Below are 26,303 nucleotides of genomic sequence, written 5' to 3'. Positions count from 1 at the left end.
TTATAAATATTTCTGTCTTCTTCCTTCACTGTTCCTTTCGGACTGTTCTTGTCTAGGGCCCTGTTGATCTAGCTCTCAAGTCCAGTGGCTAGTTCTCTGTCCTTACTTTACATCTGCGACAGTATGGTATTGGTCTTCTCCTTCTCTCTTTTCCTCTCCCTCCTCTCTTCCTCCTCCCTCCCTCAGTTCCCTACATTCCCTTCTGGTGTCCCTGCTGTGCCCCCATATCATCTAGTTTTCCTCTGCTCATTCTTTACACATTCGTTTTCTCCAAGGTTCCTTTTCTGGCTGCTGTCTTTTCTCACACTGCATTCCTTCTGATGATATCATTCACACCCAAGCCTTCACTTACCACCTCCTACGCTGATGCTGAACCATCTATGTCTGCCCTAGAGCTCATCTATCTTATTGCCTACTGGATATCTTCCTTTGGCCCTGACTTGCCATACATAATAATGCCAGGCAAGTGACATTCAGCAAACGTGGATTAGAAGCAGCCTTAGATGTAGAGCTCATTGGATCCTCATTCTTACAGATGTGGAAAGTGAGGCACAGAGAAGTACAGTGGCTTGTCCAGGACCCGGAGAGCTGGTTTGGAGCAACTAGGGAAGAAAACACGTCTCCTGGCACCTGGAAACTGAGATCATAAATCTGTGTCATACACATAAAGATAATCTGTTTTCTGTCTCACTGGAAAAGCCCTTGCCATTGACCCAGAGGAGCTGCTCATTTTGTGATCCACACACTGTAGCCGTGGCAGTGTTCTCCTTACTTACACTTTTACCCCATATGCCGTTGGTTTCTGGTATGAATTGGTTACCAACAGAATTCTTCATCTGTTTATAAATTTTCACTTATTTCTGCACCTGCAAGATGACATACTTAGATTTTGAGCAGTTGTTCATTTTTTCTATATCATGGATAAGCAATGCCTAACACGTGATCTGTTTACTTCAGATTCAGTAATTGGTGTGGTTGTTATTACTTATGCCTAGTTTTTTAAAAAAATTACTCTGATGGATACCAGAAGAAAGGCAGAGTGATACACCTAGCTGTTCTCAAAAGAAATAGTTTCCTGACTTCTCTAGGAAACATAAAGATAAAAGTCGGGTAGAGAAGTTAGAAAAATATTACTTTTTTTTTTTAAACCCCCTTTTTCTGGGATTTTTTTTTCCCCCTCGGCATTTGCAGTTTTAGCCCTAAATTGTCAAAACACCCATAGTTAGATGCATGGGATCCTGTTTTGTGCACAGTGACACTATTTCATTTACATAAATTTACATGTATTCATTTTAACTAATCTCTGCTCATTTCTGTTTTAGATGTTTGTACCTCCCCTTTGATGTCAGTTTTTCTTCTTTTAGACTGCTAGCCCCCAAAGTAACTAATTTTGTTGGCTCTTACTGCTAAAGATCTAGTACCCTGATGTGTCTTTAGAGACACGTAATGCAGTCACTCCTCTTTGTTGTTGTTGCTGTTAAAGAAAACCTAATCCCGAATTTTCTAGATCACCCTTTTAAGGCTAAAGCTATTGTTGGGATTTATGGGTAGGGCTGGGACTGGAGTGGTGTCAACTAAAACTAGTTGAATGTGTGCTCTGTGCCAGGGACTTGTGCATTTATTCTCCCATTTAAGACTCATCATAAGCACTCAAGGTAGGCGTTATTCCAGTTTCACCTATTATGAAACTGAGGCCAACTTGTTCAGGAACTTGTCATGGGGCCAGTAAATTGGCCGACTCAGGGTCCAAACCCAGACCTGCCTCATGCTAGAACCCATGCTTTTCCTATGGACCAGACCATATCAGGGATTCCTCCTGCTGTATTTCAACATCCAGGTCATTTGTATAGCAAATTTCTCATTTGCAGACATAGTTTTTCTAATGGACAGATGAACATACCTTTTGCATTAGATGGATTAATTGAGCCAGCTGCCTGCTCATGTAGTCAGGCTGAGTTCAGTTTCTCAGTGTGTTTCAAGTGTTTTACTCTGTTGCTTTTTATTTGTTTGAACTTGCTTGATGCCTTAGGTGAAATACCATCTGTAAGAAGTCATATATATTTGACCTAGAAAACAGAACTGTGCAGCCAAAACAATTCTATGATTTGAGTTTTGGAAGAAAGTAATCTGGGCTCATTCTCAAGTTCTTGACGTGGAAAATGTCTAGTTACTGTCCTAAATGAGGTGAGAGGACATATACTGAGAATGGAAATTTGAATGTCTTGAAGTTAATTTCCTTGAAATTCTTTTGTAAGATTAGCAAATTTGAGTTAAAAGAAGACAATAGGGCGCCTGGGTGGCTCAATGGTTAGGCCGCTGCCTTCGGCTCAGGTCATGATCTCAGGGTCCTGGGATCGAGTCCCGCATCGGGCTCTCTGCTCGGCGGGGAGCCTGCTTCCTCCTCTCTCTCTCTCTGCCTGCCTCTCTGCCTACTTGTGATTTCTCTCTGTCAAATAAATAAATAAATAAATCTTTAAAAAAAAAAAAAAAAAAAAAAAAAAAAAAAAAAAAAAAGAAGACAATAGCTTTTATAGGCTGCCAGTTGAAGACTTAGAACCATTGATTTTTGTTTTCAAAAGAAAAATTAGAGTAAAATAAAAATTATCGGGCGTCTGGGTGACTCAGTGGGTTAAGCCTCTGCCTTCAGCTCAGGTGGTGATTTCAGGGTCTTGGGATTGAGCCCATATCAGGCTCTTTGCTCTGTGGGGAGCCTGCTTCCCCACCCACCTCTCTGCCTACTTGAGATCTCTCTCTGTCAAATAAATAAATAAAATCTTAAAAAAAAAAATTCTCATTTTCTTTCAGCAGATTGGAGTATTTTAACAGAGATTGATTTCTCGCTAAGCTGAAAATATTGTAGCTTTCACTCTTCTCTCAACATAGAATTAATTCTACCTGTGTGTAGAAAGAAACTACAAGGAATTTTAAGAAACAGTTCAGGGTTTTTAATTCTTTAGAGTCCTGTTGGCCACTTTCAGTTCAGATATGGCAAGAAAAATAAGGAAAGACAAAGGCCAAATGCCCTGTAGCTGGTTTAAGGCGTACGGCCATTGTTCTGTGTCACTGCAAACCTCTCCCACTCCTGCAGCTGAAGTGGTTAGGACTGTAAATAAAAACAGTGCTTTTAAGAAAAAAAATACACATTTGTTGTGAATCTTTACCTCTAAAAGGAGGCTATTTGGAGGGTGGGTGGTTGGTGTATGTAATTCATTGAATAGAATTGTAAGGAGAACATGATAAAATTTAATAATAAAAATTGTTCTTGGTCTTCTAGCCAGCATCTCCGGGATAGGATCCAAATCCTTTGCCTTTTTTAAGTTTTGCAAAGATCTACCTCATTCACATGCTCAGCTATATTTTTGGCTCTTTGTCTATAGGTGTCTCTTTACATGTCTGGTGTATAAATGTCCATAACCCCAGTCCTAGTTCCCCATCTCCAGCAAGAGCCAACATGTACCACCTTCCTGGTCTAAGAGTTGTTAAGTAGAGGATAGAAGGAGTTATTAGATACAGGTATAGATTGGGAGCTAATGACTCTAGAAGTTTTTCTTCTTAGTTTCTCATTTCTTTCCTTCCTAATTACTCCTTAACAAAAAAGAAAGGCCACATTCTCTGTTAGCTGAATATTTAGTAATGATGTATAATGACTTTTTGCTGATTGTTTTTTAACTGCAGTTGGACCCGGTTTCCACAGTTGGCTGTCTCATTTAAAAGATAATTAAAGAGACAATTCATGCAGGGTCCTGCTGGGGGGGTGGGGAGTGGGGGTGGATTTTTAATGCCTTCTGGAAAGTCATCTATATTTTGGAGTGAGTCAGAAAAATTGTTTATCTCATGTTGCTCATTTTATGAACAATAGGTTAGTTTTATACTTTTATTGCATCTGATTTGGGGGCCACCTACAAATAAACAATGGACAAAGAACAATAAGGAAAGGTCAGAGACCCAGATTCTGGTCTTGCTGTGTATCTTTAAGCAAGCCCTTTATCTTTTTCACATCTCAGTTTCTTATTCTGTAGTAAAGATAATGTCTTTTCTGTTTATTGAAGAGGGTTTTTAGGCAGATCAGATGAATCAATATCAGAGTATTTTAGAAGGGTGGAATGCTGGTTGTGTTATATAGAGGCATTTAATTAAGAAAGAAGTAAATTGATGACCCATGAGATGAGGCTCAGCCTTCAACTGTAAGTGTCTGGAGCATCCAGGTTGGGGCCCAACAGGAGTCCCCACAGTCAGCAGGGCCTCGGGGAGCAGCAGTCAGGCTGCTGTCTATTCTTCAGAGACTGACTTTACAGCTTTTATATCCTTCCGTTGCTGCAAGTCTGCTCCTCTAACACAGTTGTGGTTTTGAGAACAGTCCTGTCATCCTTCAGCACCCAGCCTAAGAGTAACTTCTGTGAAGTCTTCCCAGTTTTGGAGGCCAGATTTAGAGCTTCTGTCTGTAAAATGAATACAGAGTAGAATTTAAGAGGAGGGGTCCCGGAGCCAGGATTGCCTGGGTTCAAATCCTCAGCATAGTGCCGACTAGGCATGCCTGCCAGACAAGGAGCTTAGACTTGCTGTGGCTCAGTAGCCTCACCTATAAAAAGGGACTGAACATCCCTTATAAGGGATGTTGCGAAGCTCTTGGAACAGAAACTGTTATATGTAGTAAGCCCTCGATGAGTTGTTACTTACTTATCTATTCTTGGAGTATTATAATTCTTTTTTTATTACCATTATTTTTTTATTCCCTTAAAATTTTGTACATGATCTCTAGCGTAGCACTTGTCACTTTTATTTAGACCAGGAGCTTCTTAAAGACATAGCTACCTTTTTATTAACACTCTGCATGTCATCCATTCATTGCTCAAACATGTTTTTGTGACACCCCAAGTCCAGCAAACCGTTGCCACCCCGGACTGAATAGGTACGACTTGAAGGCAGAGTTGTAGTGGCACATACCTTTTTATTTCCACTGGAGCAGAAAGAGTTTATGGCTGGAACTGTAATCCTTGCTCTCTATCTAGATTATGCATATCTACCACTTGGTGACCCTCTGGAATTTCCCAAGCCCTGTGTTTATTTAGCACCTAATTGCTCAGGGTGCTTGTACAAGGTCATCTCTGAAAATTATTTGACATTGCTCTGCTTCTCTCTGGGTGGTAGAATCCTAGAGGAATCCGCAAACGTGGCCATATCCACACAGAGCCAGTCAGCAGCAGAGGAAAACGAGTAAACTGCTAAATGACTGCATCATTAGGACTTTATGTCCTATTTCTGGTATTAGAATAAAAGGCCAGACTCCAGCCACAATGTCACCTGCTCTGTAAGGCTTTCCTTTCTCCACCCAGGCAGAGCTCACATTGCTTCCTCTGGGTTCTGGGCTGTATCTGCTGTGCTTCTCTCCCACAGCGCTCAGTTACCAAGTATTCGCCATGTTGTTTACCTTCCTTTTTCTCTCTTAGCTGCCCACCTCCACTCCTACCCCGAACTGGCAAGTAGGGTACGCCTCAGGAGGCTTTCACTAAGACTTTGTTGATACTGATACTTTCTATAGCCCAGACCCCATTCCAAGTAGTCTCAGTCACCCTAAAAACTTAGCAAGATAGCTGTTATCATTACCCATTTTACAGACATGGAAACTGAGACTTATCGAGAGGAAGTGGCAAGGCTGTGCTCCAGAAGTAGTTCTTTCTAGCACTGACTCTTCAAGTGCTGACCACAGTGCCGTGCCTCCTTGTCTGTGTAAGTAGACTCTCAAAAGGCCGGCCAGTGTAGATGACTCTTACTCCTCTCACTGCTGACCTCTAAGAGGCTAGGGTTGGCCAGCATGCTCACATGCACCTCTTCCCAGCCCCCTCTTCACTCTGCTTAAAGGTGGATCCAGGGCTGCCTGTGCCAAGCTGCTTTCGTTGGTTCCAGGTAGGTGAGGAGGGAAATTGGTGACATAGTTCCTTTAGGTTCCACCGCACACATGGATCTATTTGTCTGGTTTTGGCTATTCAGTATATTGTGGTAATACCTAGGAACTGGACAGTCCTAAGTCATGTGGATCCCTGTATCTCCTTACAGGCTGGGAGCCTCCATCCCACTGGGGGCTGCAGACCCCCCTAAACAGCTGCTTCTCAAAGTCCCTCTGTGGGCCCAGAAATACGTTACCCTAGTGGGAGGGGAAGGCTAATCCTTTGTTTAGTTCTCAAAAAACTTGAACAACAGGTTTAACTTAGATCTGTGCCATTTTAATGCAAATTTTATACAGGTACGGTTATGGCACTCCTTTTTGTTTTATATGCCAGATGGCAAAAAAAAATCTGTTCTAAGAATGCCTGTGGTATGACTGTCTGTGAGCCCCCTTCCCGCTGTCCCTTGAGGCTGTATCTCACTCAGGCAGCATTCTTCCCCTCTTCTCTTGTCCCCTCCTCATATGAAGTCAGAGTCACCCAGCACATTGCAGACATGATTCTCAAGACTCACTGCGGGGTGCCTGGGTGTCTCTGTTTGTTGGGCGTCTGCCTCTCGCTCAGGTCATGATCCCAGGGTCCTGGGATCGAGTCTTGTGTTGGGCTCACTGCTCCTTGGGGAGTCTACTTCTCCCCCTCCTTCTGCCCCTCCCTTGCTTGTGTGTGTGCTTTCTCTGTCAAGTAAACAAACAAACAAACAAACAAATAAATAAATAAATTCTTTAAAAATAAATAAATAAAACTTTAAAAAACCAAACTAACCTCATTGGAAGGCATTGATTAGAAATACAGACTTAGGGAATCAGAATCTTCGCCGGAGGGGCTGGGAACTTTTTTTAAAAAAAATTTTAAATTTATTTATTTATTTTATTTTTTATTAAAAAAAATATTTATTTATTTATTTGACAGACAGAGATCAAAGTAGGCAGAGAGGCAGTCAGAGAGAGAAGGAGGGGAAGCAGTCTCTCTGTTGAGCAGAGAGCCTGATGTGGGGCTCGATCCCAGGACCCTGGGATCATGACCTGAGCTGAAGGCAGAGGCTTTAACCCACTGAGCCACCCAGGTGCCCCTATCTATTTCTTTTAGAGAGAGAGCAGGGGGACAGGAAGAGGGAGAGAGAGAATCCTGAAACAGACTCCCTGATTAGCAGGGAATCTAACATGGGGCTCCATCCCGGGACCCAGAGATCATGCACTGAACCAAAACTAAGCGTCAGCTGCTTAACTGACTGAGCCACCCACATGCCCCAGGAATTTGTATTTTACAAGTTCCTCCGGTGATTCTCAAAAATTGGGTGTTTGGAAAATGTTGCTTTAGTGTAGCAAACACTGGTTGACTACTAGTGGTGAGAATGTAAGAGCGCAGTCTGTCAGTGGGCAGTGACAGAGATGTGGAATAACAAATTCAGTTAGGTGGGCTAACTAAAGTCCTTCGGTCTAGTCTTGCCCTCTGCCTAAGGGAAGCATTGATATCTGGAGCAGTTCCTGCAGCTTTTAATGCCCAGTGATCTTATGGACTACATTACCCCCTTCAGGCAGGCCAGGAGCCGTTTTTCTGGTCACCTTTGAGGTCTGGCTGTCCAGTTTCAGTAAACTTGGTTCCATATATTTCTTTCCCTGGGCCTTTCAGCTCTTGCTAACGTAAAGCCCTCTCTTTCTCCTATTTCCTGTTTTCCACCCCAGTACACACGTCTCTGATTTGTTCTTCTCTCACTGCCTCCACCTTACTAATTCATTCAGTCACTCATTCAACAAGGGTCTATTGTGCCAGTCTGTGGGTGGGCTTACAGAGATGAACACGACACAGTCCCTGCTCTCAAGTGCGGGGTCTAGTGGGGACACAGATGTGGACACAAACACAGTACCGGTGATGTGCCAGGTGCTGTCCTGATGTGTGCAGAGTTGAAGGGGTACTAAAGTGATGAAGGGGTGGCCAGTGTCACAGAGGAGGTGCCTTTTGAGCAGGGTCTTCTGGTCATAGAAAAGGGGGAGGACATTTTAAAGGCTCATCACCATAGTCCTTACATTCTCATTGCAGTTCATCTTCTAGGTCTCCTTAGTTGGGTTTGCTTTTTTATGGGTCTTATGGGGCTGATTGTCTTGGCTGAATTGGACTCCATTGGTTGACTTTTTTCAAAACCTGAGATGGTTAGTTGTTGATTCATGTCCAGGATACTAAGTCTACCAGTTTGTCCCACGATTAGTTACTGACAGTGAACGATTGAGACACTAAACCCTGAAGTAAGCTTAAAAAGGCCTTTCACTTTATCAGATATGTTCTGAGCCGCCCGAAGTGGTCTTTTTGCCCTTCAGGGAGTGGGATATGTGTGTACAGTGGAAGTGGGGAAACTTTGGAGTGGCAAACAGGACAGGAGAATGCTCTATTATTTCTTTTTGTAATAAGAGACTTGATTTCCTCTTTTTAAGAGGGGTTTCCTTGGTAGGCTGCCACATCTCTTGTTAGTTGTGTGTATTATTGGAGATTACCTAAACTCTTCAGTTTCCTAATTCGACAAGGTTTGATTTCTTTTTCCAAAAAAATTCACGGTAGGTTTCTCTTCTTTCACTAAAGAAGCCCAGATGAAGGGCCACCGTGATTCAGTTTGTGCAGTCTAGTAAGTAATTGTGATTGTAGTTTTAAATATTGCTTCTTGAAATAATGGATGTTCTTTGTAGAAAAATGAGAAAATACAGATAGCAAAAAGGAAAAGAAGCTAAAATGAATCTATAACCTTGCAAGCCATAGCTAGCCACTGTTAATATTTTGGTGTATAAAACTCCAGATTTTCTCTGTGCATACGTGTGTGTGTGTGTGTGTGTAAAAGTAGTTATTCCAGAAATTAAAAATACTATGTAAACTGTTAAGTATCTTGTGTTTTTCCCTGTTTTATATATGTATTTATAAATCTGTGTGTATATATGTATATATATGCATGTATATATGCATATATCTATACACACATACTGTGATCATCTTACTGCTTACAAATACATATCTATAGAACCATTCATTCTTAATTGAAAGAAATCTTTATTTTTGAGATTATGCAAATCATCTAGTCTTTTTAAAATCAAACTCTGTTCAAGTATATAAAACAAGTGAAACCCCTCATAATTCCATTTCCCAAGGGTATACATTAATTTAATGTTTATATACATTATATTCCAGACTATTTTCTGTATATATGGAAACCTACCTATTTGTTTTTTACAAAATTAGATCTATAATACTTACTGTTCTGCAACTTGCCTTTTACCCTTTGTATATTTTAGACATCTTCCTGTGCCAGTATATTTGGAATACCAGCCTATTATTAGGTAGACCCAGGGTTTCTTATCCTTAACACTTTTGCCATTTTGGCCTGGATAGTTCTTCATCATGTCCGGTGCATGTCCGGAGACTTAGCAGTATCCCTGGCCTCTGTCCCTGAGATGCCAGTAGTGTACCCCTTCTTCTCATTGTGATAAAAATATCTCCAGACGTTGTCAGGTGTCCCATTGGGAACAAAATCACTCCCAGTTGAAAGCCATTGGCATAGATGGTCTATAATGTAAGTATCTAGACCCCTCCCAGTTTTTTTATTTCAAAAAATAGGTCGGGCAATATTCTTATCTGATTTTTGTGCACCGTTGTGAATATTTCATTGAATAAATTCCTAAAAATGCAGATGCTGAATCAAAATTTTGTTAGAAATTACCAAATGACTTCAAAGAGATTGTATCAGTTTATTTTTCAGCTATATCCTCATGATTCCAAAATCCTCTCTCTTTCCTGAGTTCTAGATACACATATCCAGCTGTTGGATGACGTGTCCTTTTGTGTGTCTCATGGGCTTTCCCTAAACTCAGCTTCTTCAGCCCACTGACCTTGCATTTCTTACTGTATTTCTCTGTCATGGAATAGCACCACCATCTGCCAGAAACCTTCTCACACGTACCCATCTAGTCACCAGATCCTGTCCAGTATTTCTCCCAAATGTGTCTCTTAATCCATTGATTTCTTTCCATCCCTTCTACCACTGTCTTTAATTCAGGCTACTGCTAACTTGTCCAGATCACTGTAGTAGCTGGGGTAACAGGTCTGGCCTCTACTCTTGGTCCCATTCTTCTCAGGAGGAGTGAACTAACTTGCTGAACTCCACAGTCTTAGAGGGTGCTTTCCCTACTTAAGCCCCTCAATGAGCACTGCTACCTCCCCACTATCTACTCCATCAGTCCCCTGCTGAGGCTAACAACAACCAAGGACAATCACTGCCCTTGGTTTCAAGTCTCTGTGTTGAAGTTTTAGTATATAAATTGCTTTTTATACTAGATTTTGACTTTAAAATAAAGTTTTCTCTGAATTTAAAAAAAAACTTTTTTTAGAAAACAATGCTCTATCATATCAACTCACAACATATATTTATCCCCCCAGCTTTGAATTACTCATTTTCCCTTGAATGCACTTTTGTTCTCCTGTGTTTCCTGTTCCTTTTCACCCTGCTCTCTGCCCATTCATTTGCTACCTTTTCTTTAGTACCTAGCATAGTTCTTGGCACTTCCACCACATTTTTTTCCTCTGTTAATCAGCTCATTCTTCTTGCATTTGTTGCATGTATACTTGTCCTTTGTGTATACTTTTTTAGAAATTTAACCTTGTAAGACATCCAGGTACATAAATAATACAAACCAGTGAACCAAGGGGAGAGAATATGGGAATTCCAACCCTGGTTCAAGCATAGGTACTAGGATGCAGAAAGGCCTATGGGTATCCCATCCCAGTGCCTGAACCTTGACTTCTCCCCTGAACTAGATTTTTGATTTTACGTGGTTCCATATAGCAATATAGCTGAGTACCTCCTGTATCAGTTGTATTCATGTGGTCAGACTGAAACTTCGGAGAGACCATTTGTCTGCCAGCCTTGCAGCATTCCTTTTGGTCTGTTGTAAATACCAGGGAAACGAGGGGTGCCTAGGAACTCGGGAATCTCTGACATGGTATGCAGCATATTGCTCTGCTAGACTGGTGTGGAGACAAGCCCTACAATTTTCCACAAGAAGTCAGCTCCAAGACGGTGGGAAATCACACATAGCAAAATCTTTGGCAAAGAACTATACATTTTTTTTTCCTCTACTCTCTATGTGGTAATTCTGTAACACTCTGTAATTAATTTTATTTTTACAGTGAACAACCACAGAGTAAGAATAATGCATAACCTATTTCTGTTTCTTGCTATTTTAGGGGACATCACACAGAAGGGATACGAAAAGAAAAGGTCAAAACTCCTGTCTCCCTACATCCCGCAGACACAAGGTAGGCAATGAGAAGTGGTTTAAACCTTTTCAGTATTTTTACCCCAAAGAATGCTATCTTAACAGAAGATCTGTCTTTTGTTGGTTCCTGTTTTTTCCCTCCCTTTCTCGCCAGGAGGGAGAGAAAAACGGAAGGAAAGAAAGGAGGAAATGAATCTTAATTGAACATCTGCTGTGTGCTAGGCACTTTTAAAATACCTAACTCATCAAATCATTTACACAGAGCTTGGGTGGTAGCGTGTATGTGCATAGCTGACATGATTCAATGGCAGAAAATTCCAGGTCACGGAAAAACTGCATCTTGCCTATGCCTGAGCACAAACTGGTGGTGAGGAACAAGGGCAGCAAAGATAAAAAGGAAGGACAGATTAAGTATTGCAGGGAAGCTCAAGGATTGCAATACTTGAGGATATGGGGGTAAGAACCCTAATAAACTTCTCTGTTGGTTCCCTTATTCCTTCTGCAAAGAGATGGTAGGTTCTTTATATGTCAGAAAGTCCTGAGTCATGGTGTGCTTAATTCCAGAGAGCTTGCTGTAACCTTTGCCTATAGGCAAGGCTGTCTGTCTCTAAGTCATCATATTTTTTAAAACTTACTCAGATTTGAGGATTTCCTTTCATAATCTATTTCTGCTTTAATCACTTCTACTATAAAGAATTTTTTCTTTATTTCTAATTTCTCCTTTGCAGTCAAAGTCCCATTTCCTCAAGCCTCTTCTTTGTGGAGCTAATTGCTTTTATTTCTGGGTTATAAATACCTTGAGGACTTGGTATTCCCCACTGTTCTAACATTAAGCCTTGCACAGGGTATATGGTCTGTAAATACTGAATGAATAATAGAATAAGAAAATGAATAGTGGTGACATATCAATATATTTCACTGAGGTCCTCATTTTATTTCCTACATTATTCTTGGAAATTCCTCCCTACAAAAACTAGTAGGTCAGTGCAGTGACAGCCAATTTAAAATATCTTAATGAACAGATAGATGTCAAAAGGACTTGAGAAAGAAGAGGTAGAAATTGGGCCAGTGACAGCTAATGAAAAGCCAGCATTTGCTGAGCAAGGCATGACAGAGAAGAGGAGTACTCTGGCTGCTTAAATGTGGCTCTGGCTCATGCCTCTCTGTAGGGTCAGAGATTTACTTTATTGACTTTGTGCAAAAGCAGTTGGATCCTGAGACAATAACTCAATAAGAAATAGAACCAAGAAATAGGACTCAATATAAAAAAGGACTATGTTTTGTTAATCTTTAGTCAGGCTACACAGATGCCAAATCATGTTCAAAAATCAGTTTATCGGGGCACCCAGGTAGCTTAGTCGGGTTAAATGTCATCTGCCTTCGGCTCAGGTCATAGTTCCTGGATCCTGGGATCGAGCCCCTGCTCAACAGGTAGTCTGTTTTTTCCTCTTCCTCTGCACCTCCTCCATTTTCATGCTTTCTCTTTCTCAAATAAATAAAATATTTTTTTAAAAAGGGTTCAAAAAAAATCAAAAGCTTATTCTTCCTCTCATCTCATGCTCTCTGTGTCTCTCAAATAAATAAAACCTTTTTTTTTTTTTAAAGGTGTGGGGCGCCTGGGTGGCTCAGTGGGTTGGGTCGCTGCCTTCAGCTCAGGTCATGATCACAGGGTCCTGGGATCGAATCCCACATCGGGCTCTCTGCTCGGCGGGGAGCCTGCTTACCCCCCCCCCCCCGCCAGCCTCTACCTACCTGTGATCTCTCTCTGTCAAATAAATAAATAAAATCTTTTAATAAATAAATAAATAAATAAATAAATTTTTAGAAAAGGTGTTTTTATTTATTTGAGAAAGAGAGAGAGCATGAGATGAGAGGCAGGGCAGAGCCAGAGGGAGAAACAGACTTTCCCCTGCCTCAGAGAGCCTGATGCAGGGCTCCATCCCAGGAGCCTGAGATCATGACCTTAGCCAAAGCCAGATGCTTAACTGACTGAACCTCTCAGGCACCCAAATAAATAAAATCTTAAAACAAAACAAAACAAAAACAAAAACAGTTTATCAGTTAACTATGAGAAACCATTGAGACATACTCAAGTCTATGTGATCAGCCCATTCTTGCCCCATGGATAGGCCTACAGGGGGAGCGAAATCACAAATGGAAATTCGTTCACTGAGTACAAATCAGACGTTTAACTGCAGTAGGTCAAGAGAAGGGATTATAGCCTTCTCACAGTAGGAAGGGTCTTGCAGATGACCTCATGGGGAGAATAGGAGCCATTTAAGAGTAGCTCCTTCACCTTCCTGCTACCAAACTTGAGACTTGCCACATCCATGCCCATCATGTTTACGTCCTTCCTTCTGGTTAAAAAGGTAATCTGTTTCCCTTATCCAAGGCCAGTTATTCCATCTGTGCTTTGGATCCTGTTCCCTCTTCACTTTTCAGAAACTTTATATTATCATCCAAAGGCAGGACAGTGGAAGTAGGCCAGCCCTGGTAGAGGCAGTAAGGGGTGCAGTATCTGTAACAATTAAAAAAGCAATAATAGGAGGCGCCTGAGTGGCTCAGTCAATTAAAAGTCTGCCTTCGGCTCAGGTCATGATCCCAGAGTTCTGAGATGGAGCCCCGCATCAAGCTCCCTGCTCATCCCTCTCCCTCCACCACTCCCCCTGCTTGTGCATGCAGTCTCTCTCCCTGTCAAATAAATAAGACCTTTAAAAAAATCAAAAACAATAATAAAGCCAACAAAAAGTTGGCCTGCTTTTATTATCCTAGCTAGCAATTCCGAAGACTGTAAATAAGACGCTCCCCCTGCTGATGGAGACAGCTGCCCCGTCCCTTAAATGTGCCATTGCTATTGCTGTCAGTTCCCGTCTCTCTTGTACGCTTGCTCTGTCCCTCTCACCCAGATTCTTTCCTCAGCAGTCCATCATGCTTGTTAACTGCTCTGTTAAAAAAAAAATCCTCCCTTGTCAGCCTCTTCCATCTTAACTCTGTCTGCTTCTCCTTTATCATCAAACTGCTCTAAGCCGTCTCTATTTTGTCATCTCCGCTCACTTCTCAGCCAGTTCCAGTCCCTTCAAGAACTATTTTAAGTGACATCACAGAAGTTGCCACTCTAACCTCTTGAAACACTCCTTTTGAAACTCTCTCTTCGTTTTCTTACTCTCCTCCTCCTGTTGCCTCCTAGTCATCCTTGCAGGCTCGTTCTCCTCTGTTAAGTGTTGGAGTTCTCAAGACAAGGCCCCAGGCCCTCTTGATGTCTCACTCTATAGCAGTAACTCACACATGGCAGCCTGCATCGCGGTCACTGGAAGGCTTGTTGGTATACAAATTGAAGGACCTCATTCTCAGGGTTTCTGATTCAAGAAGTCCAGGGAGGGTACTGGGAATTTGTGTTTCTGTTAAACCTCCAGGTGAAGTTGAGGTTACTGATCCAGATACCACATGTTGAGAACCAGTGCTGTATCGCCCTGCAGCATTTCAGCCATACCTGTGGCTTTAATTATCGTTTAGAAACAGCTAAATCCAAAATATGTATCTTCACCTCAAATCTGTCTTAAGCTCCTGACTCAGATCCAACTGGGCACTTAAGATTTCCATTTACATAACTTAAAGGAGCCTCCTTTTCAACATACCTATTAAATCAGTGACTTCCATACACCGTCCCCACCCCACTGCCAACATGTACACGTGCAAAACAAAAAATTAAAACAAAATCCAGCTATAGTGACATCAGCCTGCTCTTGTGTTTTTCTTCTAGTTTTCTCCTTCTGAGTAAATTGAACCCACACCTGAAAACCCAACGCATATAGAGTCTTAAAAAACATCCGCAGCATGTCCTCCATTCCCCATCTCTTGTCTTTCACCAAGTTCTGCCAGTTTTCTTTTTCTTCACTTTTGGCAAGTTTAATTTTTTTCTAGGAAATCATCTATTTTGTATACATTTTCAAATTTACTAAGTTACTCGTAATGTTCCCTTTCTTTCTAAAGCCTCTGCTTGTTTATGTTGTCTACTTGTAACTCTTTTTTTCTCTTGATGACCTTCTCAGAAGTTTGTCTTATCAAAGAATAAGCTTTCGGGGCGCCTGAGTGGCTCAGTGGGTTGAGGCCTCTGCCTTCGGCTCGGGTCATGATCCCAGGGTCCTGGGATCGAGCCCCGCATCGGGGTTCTCTGCTCAGCAGGAAGCCTATTTCCCTTTCTCTCTCTGCCTGCCTCTCTGCCTACCTGTGATCTCTTCTGTCAAATAAATAAATAAAATCTTTAAAAAAAAAAAAAAAGAATAAGCTTTTGATTTTGTTGAACCCTCCCCCTTTTTAAAAAAAGATTTATTTATTTGAGAGAGAGAGCATAGGAGGGAGGGGGCAGGATGAGAGGGAGAGAGAGTCTCAGGCAGACTCTGTGCTCAGCACGGAGCTGGATATGGGGCTTGACTGGAGGCTTGTTTTATGATCCTGAGCTGATTCTGAATTGAAACCAGAGTCCAGTGCCCAACCATCTACACAGCCAGGCACCCTATTTGTTGAATGCCCCCCCCCTTTTTTAAAGATTTTATTTACTTATTTGACAGAGAGAGATACCACAAGTAGGCAGAGAGGCAGGAAGAGAGAGAGAGGGGGAAGCAGGCTCTCTGCTCAGCAGGGAATGATCCCAGGACCCTGAGATCATGACCCGAGCCAAAGGTAGAGGCTCAACCCACCGAGCCACCCAGGTGGCTGAACCTTTTTAAGTATGTCTTTATTTTCTGGTTTATTATTTTCAGTTTCTATGTGTATTTCCTTCCTTAAACTCTTTGTTTAGTCTTTTGTATTCTTTCTAAATTTTCTGAGTTGGATGCTTCGATTTTCTTCTGCCTTCTTTCTTGAGATCAGTGTTGCTTAATTTCACTGTGGTCAGAAAACATGTCTGACAAAATTAAGTCTTTGTTATTGTTAAGATGTGGCTAGGATTTGGTAAATCTCTGTAACTCATCTGTGTGTGTTTTATTTCTTGAATGGATGATTTGGCCCATTAATTCAAAGAAGTTAATTGTGTTTTTCAGATCTTTTCTATTCTTGGTAACATCTTGACTATTTGATCTATTATTTCTAATAGAAATATATTAAAAAAATCTGTACCATGACCATGTGTTTATCAGTTTTCCTTGTAGTTCTGTCAAGTTTTATTTTATATGTTTCAAAGTAGTATTACTAGGAACAAGACAAGGATGCCCACTCCCACCACTTTTATTCATCGTAATACTGGAAGTCCTAGCCACAGCAGTTAGACAACATAAAGAAATAGAAGGAGGGGCGCCTGGGTGGCTCAGTTGGTTGGGCGTCTGTCTTCAGCTCAGGTCATGATCCTGGGGTTCTGGGGTCGGGCCCCACATCGGGCTCCCTGCTTCTCCCTCTCCCTCTGCCTGCCACTCTGTCTACTTGTACACTCTCTATTATCTCGGTCAAATAAAGAAATAAAATCTTCAAAAAGAAAAAAAAATAGAAAAGAAATGAAAGGAATCCAAATTGGTAAGGAAGAAGTAAAACTCACTGCTTACAGATGACATCATACTACAGAAAACCCTCAAAATAAATAAAATAAAATAAAACTCCTCCAAAAAACTACTAGAACCGATAAATGAGTACGATACAAAATCAGTGTATATAAATCTGTTGCATTTCTATACACTAATAATGGAGCAGCAGAATGTGAAATTAGGAATCCCATTTTTTTTTTAAGATTTTATTTATTTATTTGACAGACAGAGATCACAAGTAGGCAGAGAGGCAGGCAGAGAGAGAGGAAGAAGCAGGCTCCCTGCTGAGCAGAGAGCCCAATGTGGGGCTTGAACCCAGAACCCTGGGATCAGGACCTGAGCCGAAGGCAGAGGCTTTAACCCACTAAGCCACCCAGGCACCCCAGGAGTCCCATTTATAAGTGCACTAAAACCAATAACATATCTAGGAATAAACTTAACCAAAGAGGTAAAAGTACTCTGAAAAGTATAAAACTGATGAAAGAAATTCAAGATGATACAAAGAAATGGAAAGCTACTCCATGCTTATGGGCCAGAAGAACAAATTTTGTTAAAACAATCTACAGATTCAATGGAACCCCAATTAAAAATACCAACAGCATTTTTTACAGCACTAGAAAACAGTCCCAAAATTTGTTTGGAAACACAGAAGACCTTGATTAACCAAAGAAATCTCGAAAAAGAGAAACTGTGGAAGTATCACAGTTCAGATTTCAAGTTATATTACAAAGCGGTAGTAATTAAGACAGTATGGTACTGGCATAAAAATAGACACATAGATCAAAGGAATGGAATAGAAAACCCAGAAATAAACCCTCAATTATATGGTCAATTAATCTTCAACACATGAGAACTGAAAATACGATTTGAAAAGATCTTCTTTGGAAAAAGTCTCTTCAACAATGGTGTTGGGAAAACTGGACAGCAACATGCAAAAGAATGAAATTGGACCATTTTCTTTCACCATACCTAGAAATAAATTCAAAATGGATTGAAGAGGTAAATGTGAGCTGAAACCATAAAAAATCCTCGAAGAGAACACAGACAGTAATCTCTCTGACTTTGGCCATAGCAACATTTTTCTAGATATGTCTCCTGAGGCAAGATAAATAAAAGCAAAATCACTATTGTGATTATATAAAAATAAAAAGGTTTTGCCCAGTGAAGGAAATGGTAGTCTTCTGAATGGGAGAAAATATCTGTAAATGACCTGATAAAAGTTTAGTATCCAAAATATATGAAAAACTGCTGTATCTCAATACCAAAACCCAAATAATCCAATTAAAAATGGGCAGAAGACGTGAACAGACATTTTTCCAAAGAAGACATCCAGATGGCTGGCAGACACATGAAAAGATGCTCAACATCACCCATCAACAGGGAAATGCAAATCAAAACTACAGTGAGCTATAACCTCATACCTGTCAGAATGGCTAAAATCAAAACCACAGGAAATAACAGGCATTGGTGAGGATGTGGAGAAAAAGGAACACTCTTGCACTGTTGGTGGGAATGCAAACTGTGGCAGCCATGGTGAAAGACAGTATGAGGGTTCCGCAAAAATAAAAAGGGGAACTACCCTAGGATCCAGGAATTGCACTCCTGGGTATTTACCCAAAATATACAAAAACACTAACTCAAAAGGATACATGCACTCCTATGTTTATTGCAGCATTATTTACAATAGCCAAACTTTGGAAGTAGCCCAAGTGTCCAGCAATAGATGAATGGATAAAGAAGAGGTGGTATATATACACAAATATTATTCAGCTATAAAAAGAATGAAAACTTGCCATTTGCAACAACATGGAGGGAGCTAGAGAGTATACTGCTAAGTGAAATAAGTCAGAGAAAGACCAATACCATATGATCTCACTTGTGTGGAATTTAAGAAAGAAAACAAATGAGCAGAGATTAAAAAAAGAGAGAGAGACACACACACACACAAAGCAAGAAACAGGTTTTTAACTATAGAGAACAAACTGATGGTTACCAGAGGGGTGGTGGATGGGGGGTTGGGAGAAACAAGGGATATGGGTTAAAAAGAACACACTTATTATGAGGAAAAAAGTAAGATAAAATTATAAAATACAGTAAAATATAAATAAATAAGTTTAAAAAGTAAAAAAACAAAATGATATTAGGGGCGCCTGGGTAGGTCAGTTAGTTAAGTGTCTGCCTTCCGCTCAGGGTCATGGTCTCAGGGTCCTGGGATCCAGCTCCGAGTCAGGCTCAGTGTTCAGTGGGGAGTCTGCTTCTCCTTCTCTCTCTGCCTCTCACCCTGGCTTGTGCTCTCTCATGCTCTCTCTCTCTCTCTCTTTCTTTCTCAAATGAGTAAATAAAATCTTTAAAAAAGTGAGGTTACTAGATATACACCAATAAGAATTACTATGTCTTTCTTTGTAAATTGTTCCTTTTTATCATGAATAACTGTCTTTGTCCGTGTGGTTTTTTTTTTTATCCTAAGGCTTTTTAAGTAATTTAAACTGTCTACAGTTATTAGACTTCTTAATTCTCCTCCCAAACAATACAAGTACTTTAAAAATGCTTCAATATTGACGACTACTATTCTCCATCTTATATTTTAGTACGACTTTGTTCACATACCCCCTCCATTATCAACTATTGTTACGTAGCCAACGGCACTTAGTATCTGTTCTTTGCTCCCTATTTCTTCATACATCTAAGTCCTTCCTCTCAGTTTAATTTATTTCTTCCTAAAGTCCATCCTATAGTAGTTATATTTATGAGTGAGGGTTTTTAGTGGGGTATTCTCTCCATTTGTGTCTATCACTTTGCCTACCTCTGATCTTGAATCTGTGTCTTTCCCAAAATGGGGTTGGTTGTAGGGCTGGATAATCTATACGGTATAGGTTCTGTAGCAGAAGAAGAGATCACCTCTTAAAATATTTACCCTGTGTATCTCTTATAGATTTTGAAGAAAGTATTTAGTTTGATTTTTTTTTAAGGGCATTGGAAGGTAGGTTTTAAACTTAACTAAATTATAATAATGTCTGATACAGAATTAAATGAAGTAAAAGTCATTTTAATGCTTTTGGTAAGAATTTTTTAAATCTTCCTTTCGGAAGGATAACTTCTGAATTCTTTCTCTTATTAGATTTCATCCATTTAATGGTGAGAAGCTTCACTGTGAAGGCAGCTAATTGAATGTGGTGTTTAAAAAGTGACGTTCTTCACTAATCTTTTTTTTTTTTTTTTTTTTTTTAAATTTGTCAGAGAGAGAGGGAGAGAGAGCGAGCACAGGCGGACAGAATGGCAGACAGAGGCAGAGGGAGAAGCAGGCTCCCTGCCAAGCAAGGAGCCCGATGTGGGACTCGATCCCAGGACGCTGGGATCATGACCTGAGCCGAAGGCAGTGGCTTAACCCACTGAGCCACCCAGGCGTCCCCACTAATCTTTTTTGAAATAAAAAATTAATACTGCTTGCAGCATTGTATTAGAACAATTATGTGCACATACTTGTCTGAAAATTTAGTGAATGATATTTTTTTAAGGATTTTTATTTTTATTTATTTTTTTAAAAGATTATTTATTTATTTATTTGACAGAGAGAGAGATCACAAGTAGGCAGAGAGGCAGGCAGAGAGAGGAGAGGAGGTAGCAGACTCCCTGCTGAGCAGAGAGTCTGATGCAGGACTCAATCCCAGGACCCCGAGATCATGACCTGAGCCGAAGGCAGCGGCTTAACCCACTGAGCCACCCAGGCGCCCAAGGATTTTTATTTGTTTAAGTAGTCTTTACAGCCATTGTGGAGCTTGAACTCATGACCCTGAGTTCAAGAGTCACACACTCTACTGATGGAGCCAGCCAGGCGCCCCTAGTGAATGATTTTCTGTATGGAATTTATTTGGGGTTGAAATTATCTTGGATTGCATATGTATGTATATTTTTTATTTCTTTCCTCAAATGTTAAATAAGACTTAAAAAATTGAACAGTGTAGCAGGACAATGGAGAAATGTGCAAGAGAGCACAAGTTTGAAGATAATACTTAGAAATTAAGTAGCAGAAATTGAGTAAAGACAGTATTGGTTAATAATAAGCATAGCTTAACCGATTGTGTAACAAGGGTTAGGTTCTGAAGTCACTATATGACAAAAATCTGACATGTCAAATTACTCTAATCTCCCAACATTGGAATTGATTGTTGTTTCTTTAGTTAAATACAAACCAGATTTTTATCTGGTAAGTGAGGAACCATGATGTGTGAAAAACATGTATCTTGATAAAGGTTAAAATCATCCTCAGGGACTCAAGAAGCTCAAACACTGAGAGTCTTGGGAGAAATGAAGTTTTGGCAGGTTCACATCTCCTACTTATTCTAAGCCACAGCTTCTTTGAAAGGAATGGCCTGTAGCACATCTTTCAGTGTGGAAACTACTGGGGCCTGGATGTAGAGCTTCTCACACACCTCATTTGGCAAGATGTTCAAGAGGAAGGGGCCAGAAATTAACTCTCTTTTGGCATGGTCCAAAGAATTAAAATTTCAGACCACATGTGTTTTGACTCCTCTGTAAATTAGTCATTCTTCCCTACTCTTAGAGTTGAAGAAGAACTAACGGCTTATATGTAGGGAGGCAATTTCCCTCTGCTGATCCTAGGTCTAATCTTTAAGTTAAGATACTTTGGATACAAGGAGCGGCTAGTTTTAATAGGACATAGTTTATTCTAATGCTGCAGGGGTTACTGACCAAACCTCCGGACGATACATATTTACTAATTGTTTCCAGGGTCCCAGGTACTATCAAGACAGCAGGAGACAAGACAAGACAAGGCTGATGAGTCTGCCTGGGACCTACACCCTCCCACCCCCCTACCCCCAGCTTGCTCCCTCACTCTGCTAGGGGTTTGTTCAACTAGGACTTCCACAAAGAAGCATTCCTTAATCAGCCTTATTAAAGGCTCCCACTCCCATTATCTGAGCTGCATTTTTAAAAAGGTTCTCTCTGGGGGCGCCTGGGTGGCTCAGTGGGTTAGGCCGCTGCCTTCAGCTCAGGTCATGATCTCAGGGTCCTGGGATCGAGTCCCACATCGGGCTCTCTGCTCGGTGGGGTACCTGCTTCCCTCTCTCTCTCTCTCTCTGCCAGCCTCTCTACCTACCTGTGATCTCTCTCTGTCAAATAAATAAATAAAATCTTAAAAAAAAAAAAGAGTCTATAAAAGGTTCTCTCTGACTATCCCATTGATTATAGTTTATTCATGTGTCTCACTCTCCTACTAGACTCCTAAGGTCTCTGAAATCAGGAAAATTCGTTTTCCACTATTATTTTTATTCTTCATGTCCCCAGTTTCTGGCTTTAGGGCCTGACATATAGTAGATGTTCTAGAAATGTTTGTGGAACTGAACAGAAAGGACATTTAGAATTTCCAGTATCTCTTTCAGTAAACATCTGTGAAGACAAAAAGTGTTGGGTAATGAAAGGAACAGATTACTGTACAGATTGGAGAGTGATGATCCTGGCAGCTTGTCTCCGCCCTCAGTATATCTTTAATTTAGACGTGCTACAACTCCAAGAGACTGTGTAGAGTATTTTGGTTCTCATCTGAGATTTGGCATTTCTCTTTAGTTAATTTTTATTTTTAAATGAAATTAATGAACCTATTTTAAATAATCAAATGGGACTACTGGGTTTGTAACAACAACAGAAATGGGCAGTGTCTTCTTCCCTGAGATGGATTCTTTCAGCTCCTTTAACTGTTTCTTCTGGCATTTAAACTCTGTGTTTCTAAGTAACATTTTTCCCACTATTTCTGGACTTTTTTTTTTTTCCCCAATTTGAGGCATTATTTCTTTCCTACTAGAAAAGATTAGAGTCTTTCTTGCATATTCCTCCCTCAACCACGTAGACACCACACACTCCCTTTTCCCCTTTCCCTGTTCTTTCACGTCTCCCATCTCGTACTCATTCTGGGCTGCATGCTTAATATGTTACTTTCGTTGTTAAATTAGCATTCAGTGCTTACATTTTTTTTTTTTTAAAGATTTTATTTATTTATTTGACAGAGATCACAAGTAGGCAGAGAGGCAGGCAGAGAGAGAGGAGGAAGCAGGCTTCCTGCTGAGCAGAGAGCCCGATATGGGACTCGATCCCAGGACCCTGAGATCATGACCTGAGCCGAAGGCAGCGGCTTAACGCACTGAGCCACCCAGGCGCCCCTACATTTTTTTTTTTAAAGATTTTATACATCTATTTGAGAGAGAAAAGCATGCATACAAGTGGGGGGAGGGGCAGAGGGTGCGGGAGAAGCAGACTCCCCACTGAGCAGGGAGCCCATTGAGGGCCCCATCCAGGGGTCCCGAGCCAAAGGCAGATGCTTAAGTGACTGAGCCGCCCAGGTGTCCCTTACAGTTTTTTTTTTTTTTTTTCAAGAGTTCAGCTTTTTATTGAACAGGATACAGAAGAGGTTTAGTTAAAAAGACCAAAGCCCATGTCATCATCAGACTCCTCTGATTCTTTCTTTGCTTCCACTTTCTTCTCCTCAGCTGGGGCAGCCCTGGTGGAGGGAGCAGGACCTCCTGCTGGCAGAGGCCTGGCTGCTGACGCAGGTCCACCAGCCCCTGCGTTACAGACATCGTTACAGACATTACAGACGAGGCCCTGATGTTGACATTGGCCAGGGCCTTCCAAACAAGCCCAGCCCAAAAGGTTCAACATTTACATCCGCCGCTTTAATGAGGGCACTGATCTTATCCTCCATGAACCATCACTTCTTACGGTGTGGGACGAGGGCCAAGTAGATGCAGATGAGCTCCAAGACCAAAGCCATGGTGTGGGTGAGTGCTGAGGGGGCACTGCTAGACCTGCTTCGAGTCACCCAGTGAAGCTTCCTCAGAAGGACTGAGCACCTTAGCAGCAGCTGAGGAAACTCAATACTTGTATTATTATGATTATGTAAGTATTGTTCACAGCTAAGCTGTTCGCTTGACTAGGATTACTTTTTTTCAGAATAATCCATCAGTTTATTATTCTTTTTGTAGAAACAGCTCTTGGTGCTGTCTCTCCTGCTTATCTGAACTGTTTGTTTTCTTGTTCTGCTACAGGCCTTCATCATCATTCTGGTGGTGTTTGGGGAAGGAGTAGGGATAGATAGAAATGTTCATTTTGCCATGTTTAATCAGAATTCTTTATCCTCACATTTTTATGTAAGTGTTACTCAGAATTTGTACAAAGATAATAAAACTGAAAGATCTCAAAGATCTCAAAGACCTTAGTACCTCATTTTCACTGTTCATGAGCAAGCTGAGCATAGAGTCTCTGAAACACCTGATTCATGTGTTCAGACTGGGAGGCTTCCCTGCTTCAGGTGGGTCTGAGAAGAGACCTACCGAGTTATATTTGGCAACTCTTTACCATTTAAAATTGCCCTTGAGGCTCCTGGGTGGCTCAGTCGGTTAAATGTCTACCCTCGACTCAGGTCATGATCTCAGGGTCCTGGGATCAGGCCCTGCATCTGGCTCGCTGCTCCATGGAGAGTCTGTTTTTCTTTCTTTCTTGCTCTTACTCTCACATTCATTCTCTCTCTCAAAAAAAAAAAAAAAAAAAAAAAAGCCCTTTAAGGTTCACCTGGGTGGCTCAGTAGGTTAAGCATCTGATTCTTGCTTTCAGGTCAGGTTTTGATCTCCGTGTTTTGAGGTCAGGCTCCACATGAGGCTCTGCACTGGGAGTGGAGCCTGCTCAAGATTCTCTTTCTCTCTCTCTCTCTCTCTCTCTCTCTCTGCTTCTTCCCCCCAACCCCTGAAAAATAAATAAGTAAATTTTCTTGAAGTTCAGTAGTGGCGTCTTCTTTGGGGCCCATGTCTCTTGTTTTAGGACATTATTGCAGCCTGTGTTTTTTGTTGCATTGGTGTAAACAGTGTTGTCTTCATGTATTTGAGATTGTCTACAACCTTTGTGTATTTGTTTTTCTCTTCATTTAATTGTGTTTGTCTCCTGCTTTAGAGTAGAATCTCACCTTTTCCATGTTCCTTCTTGGCCTAGGTTTGCATATTATTTTTTCCCCAGTCCCTCACCTACTGCCCTTTCAAAGATAAAACCTGTCAGTTTATGAAATTGGTCATGTATTGACATTCTCTAGCTTGTCCTATAAGAGACTCTGGTGAGAGGCGCCTGGGTGGCTCAGTGGGTTAGGCCTCTGCCGTCGGCTCAGGTCATGATCTCAGGTCTCTGGGATCAAGCCCCACATCGGGCTATCTGCTCAGCGTGGAGCTGTTTCCTCCTCTCTCTCTGCCTGCCTCTCTGCCTACTTGTGATCTCTCTCTCTGTCAAACAAACAAACAAACAAACAAATAAATAAAGAGAGACTCTGGTAACCCAGAGGCTTTCCCCAAACTTGGATTTCTTTTGTGATGGCTGCTTATTTTGCTAGAGGGTATTTGCTCACCCGTATTCCAGTCTGTATCCACATGCTGCCTTTGCTGGCGGCTCCACACCCCTTTTATCACTGTTCTTTTCCATTCAGTCCTGCCTTTGAGATTGTATATGCCTGTATACGACCAAAAAAACCCCTTTGTTGTATGCTGTCTCTCTGAAGCCTCTGATAACCCCTCTTGTGGATAGTCTGTGACCCTGTTTTTCTTTCTTTCTCTCTCTTTTTTTTTTTGTTTGTTTTTATTTTAATCACCTAGTGTTCTCCGTCAGGACAAGTGCACTCCTTAATCCCCGTCACCTATTTCACTTCCCGCCCCCCACCTCCCATCTGGTAAACATCAATTTACGACCTTGTTTTTCTTAATGACCATGTGTAAGTATGAAAATTGAGAGGCTTTTTTTTTTTTTTTTTTTTTTTGCATAAAACTTGCATAGCTTGGAGCACCTGGGTGGCTCAGTGAGTTAAGCTTCTGCCTTCGGCTCAGGTCGTAATCTCAGGGTCCTGGGATCCAGCCATCCATAGGGCTCTCTGCTCAGTGGGGAGCCTACTTCCCCCTCTCTGTCTCCTTGTGACTCTCCCCCTGTCAAATCAATAAAATCTTAAAAAAAAAAAAAAAAAACTTGTATAGCTTGAAGATACACAAATAAGCAGGCCTTTCAGATTAACATTTGACCATGTGCTTTAAAATTGGTATCTCTCCATTTTTGTCTTTGTTTTTCCCAGTCGCTCACTATCATTGATGGAGCTGAGGAGACAGACAAGATCTTAATTACTTATTTTAGACAAAACTGTGGGTGTGCATACTATGAGACCCAGAGCTGGTTACTACAAGAGATACAAGATGAGTTAAGACTAGACTCTGACCTCAAGTTATTTATACTGTATAGGAGAGATAAGACAGGTATACAAATGAGGATTGTAAAAAAAAGCTTAGTAAACTAAGCATTGTAAGAGAGTTCTCAACAACAAACTGTGGAAATTCAAAGGGACGTGAACTTAAAACCAGCTGTTGAAATTAGGTATGGCATTTGGAATGTTCCAGAACATTTCTAGCTATATAAATGTTAAGTAGGTAGCATGTTTCTTTGTGTGTTTGAGGGTCGGGGGTGGAATCTATTTTATTTTATCCATTCCATTTTGATTTAAAAGTTCCTTCCCAAGTGAGGGTCGCATCCTAATGGAAAGAACATGGAATTTTGTATTCCAG

At 41.1% G+C, this 26,303-nt stretch overlaps 1 protein-coding gene and 1 pseudogene across 3 annotated transcripts in view; one reads left to right on the top strand and one right to left on the bottom strand.

Annotated features, from left to right (window-relative positions):
* The window catches only part of DIP2B (disco interacting protein 2 homolog B), a 229,142-nt gene that overhangs the window by 96,487 nt on the left and 106,352 nt on the right, over positions 1-26,303 (top strand). For all 3 annotated transcript variants that reach the window (XM_059185367.1, XM_059185366.1, XM_059185365.1), the window contains exon 2: positions 11,163-11,234. In XM_059185367.1, coding sequence (XP_059041350.1) covers positions 11,163-11,234 — 72 coding nt within the window. The remainder of the gene's footprint in view (positions 1-11,162; positions 11,235-26,303) is intronic.
* On the bottom strand, positions 23,061-23,494 carry LOC131838774 (large ribosomal subunit protein P1-like; annotated as a pseudogene).

Source organism: Mustela lutreola, chromosome 8 (assembly GCF_030435805.1).
Source record: "Mustela lutreola isolate mMusLut2 chromosome 8, mMusLut2.pri, whole genome shotgun sequence".
Taxonomy (NCBI): domain Eukaryota; kingdom Metazoa; phylum Chordata; class Mammalia; order Carnivora; family Mustelidae; genus Mustela; species Mustela lutreola.
The sequence above is the reverse complement of the archived record's forward strand: the minus strand, read 5'-3'. Positions and strand labels throughout refer to the sequence as shown.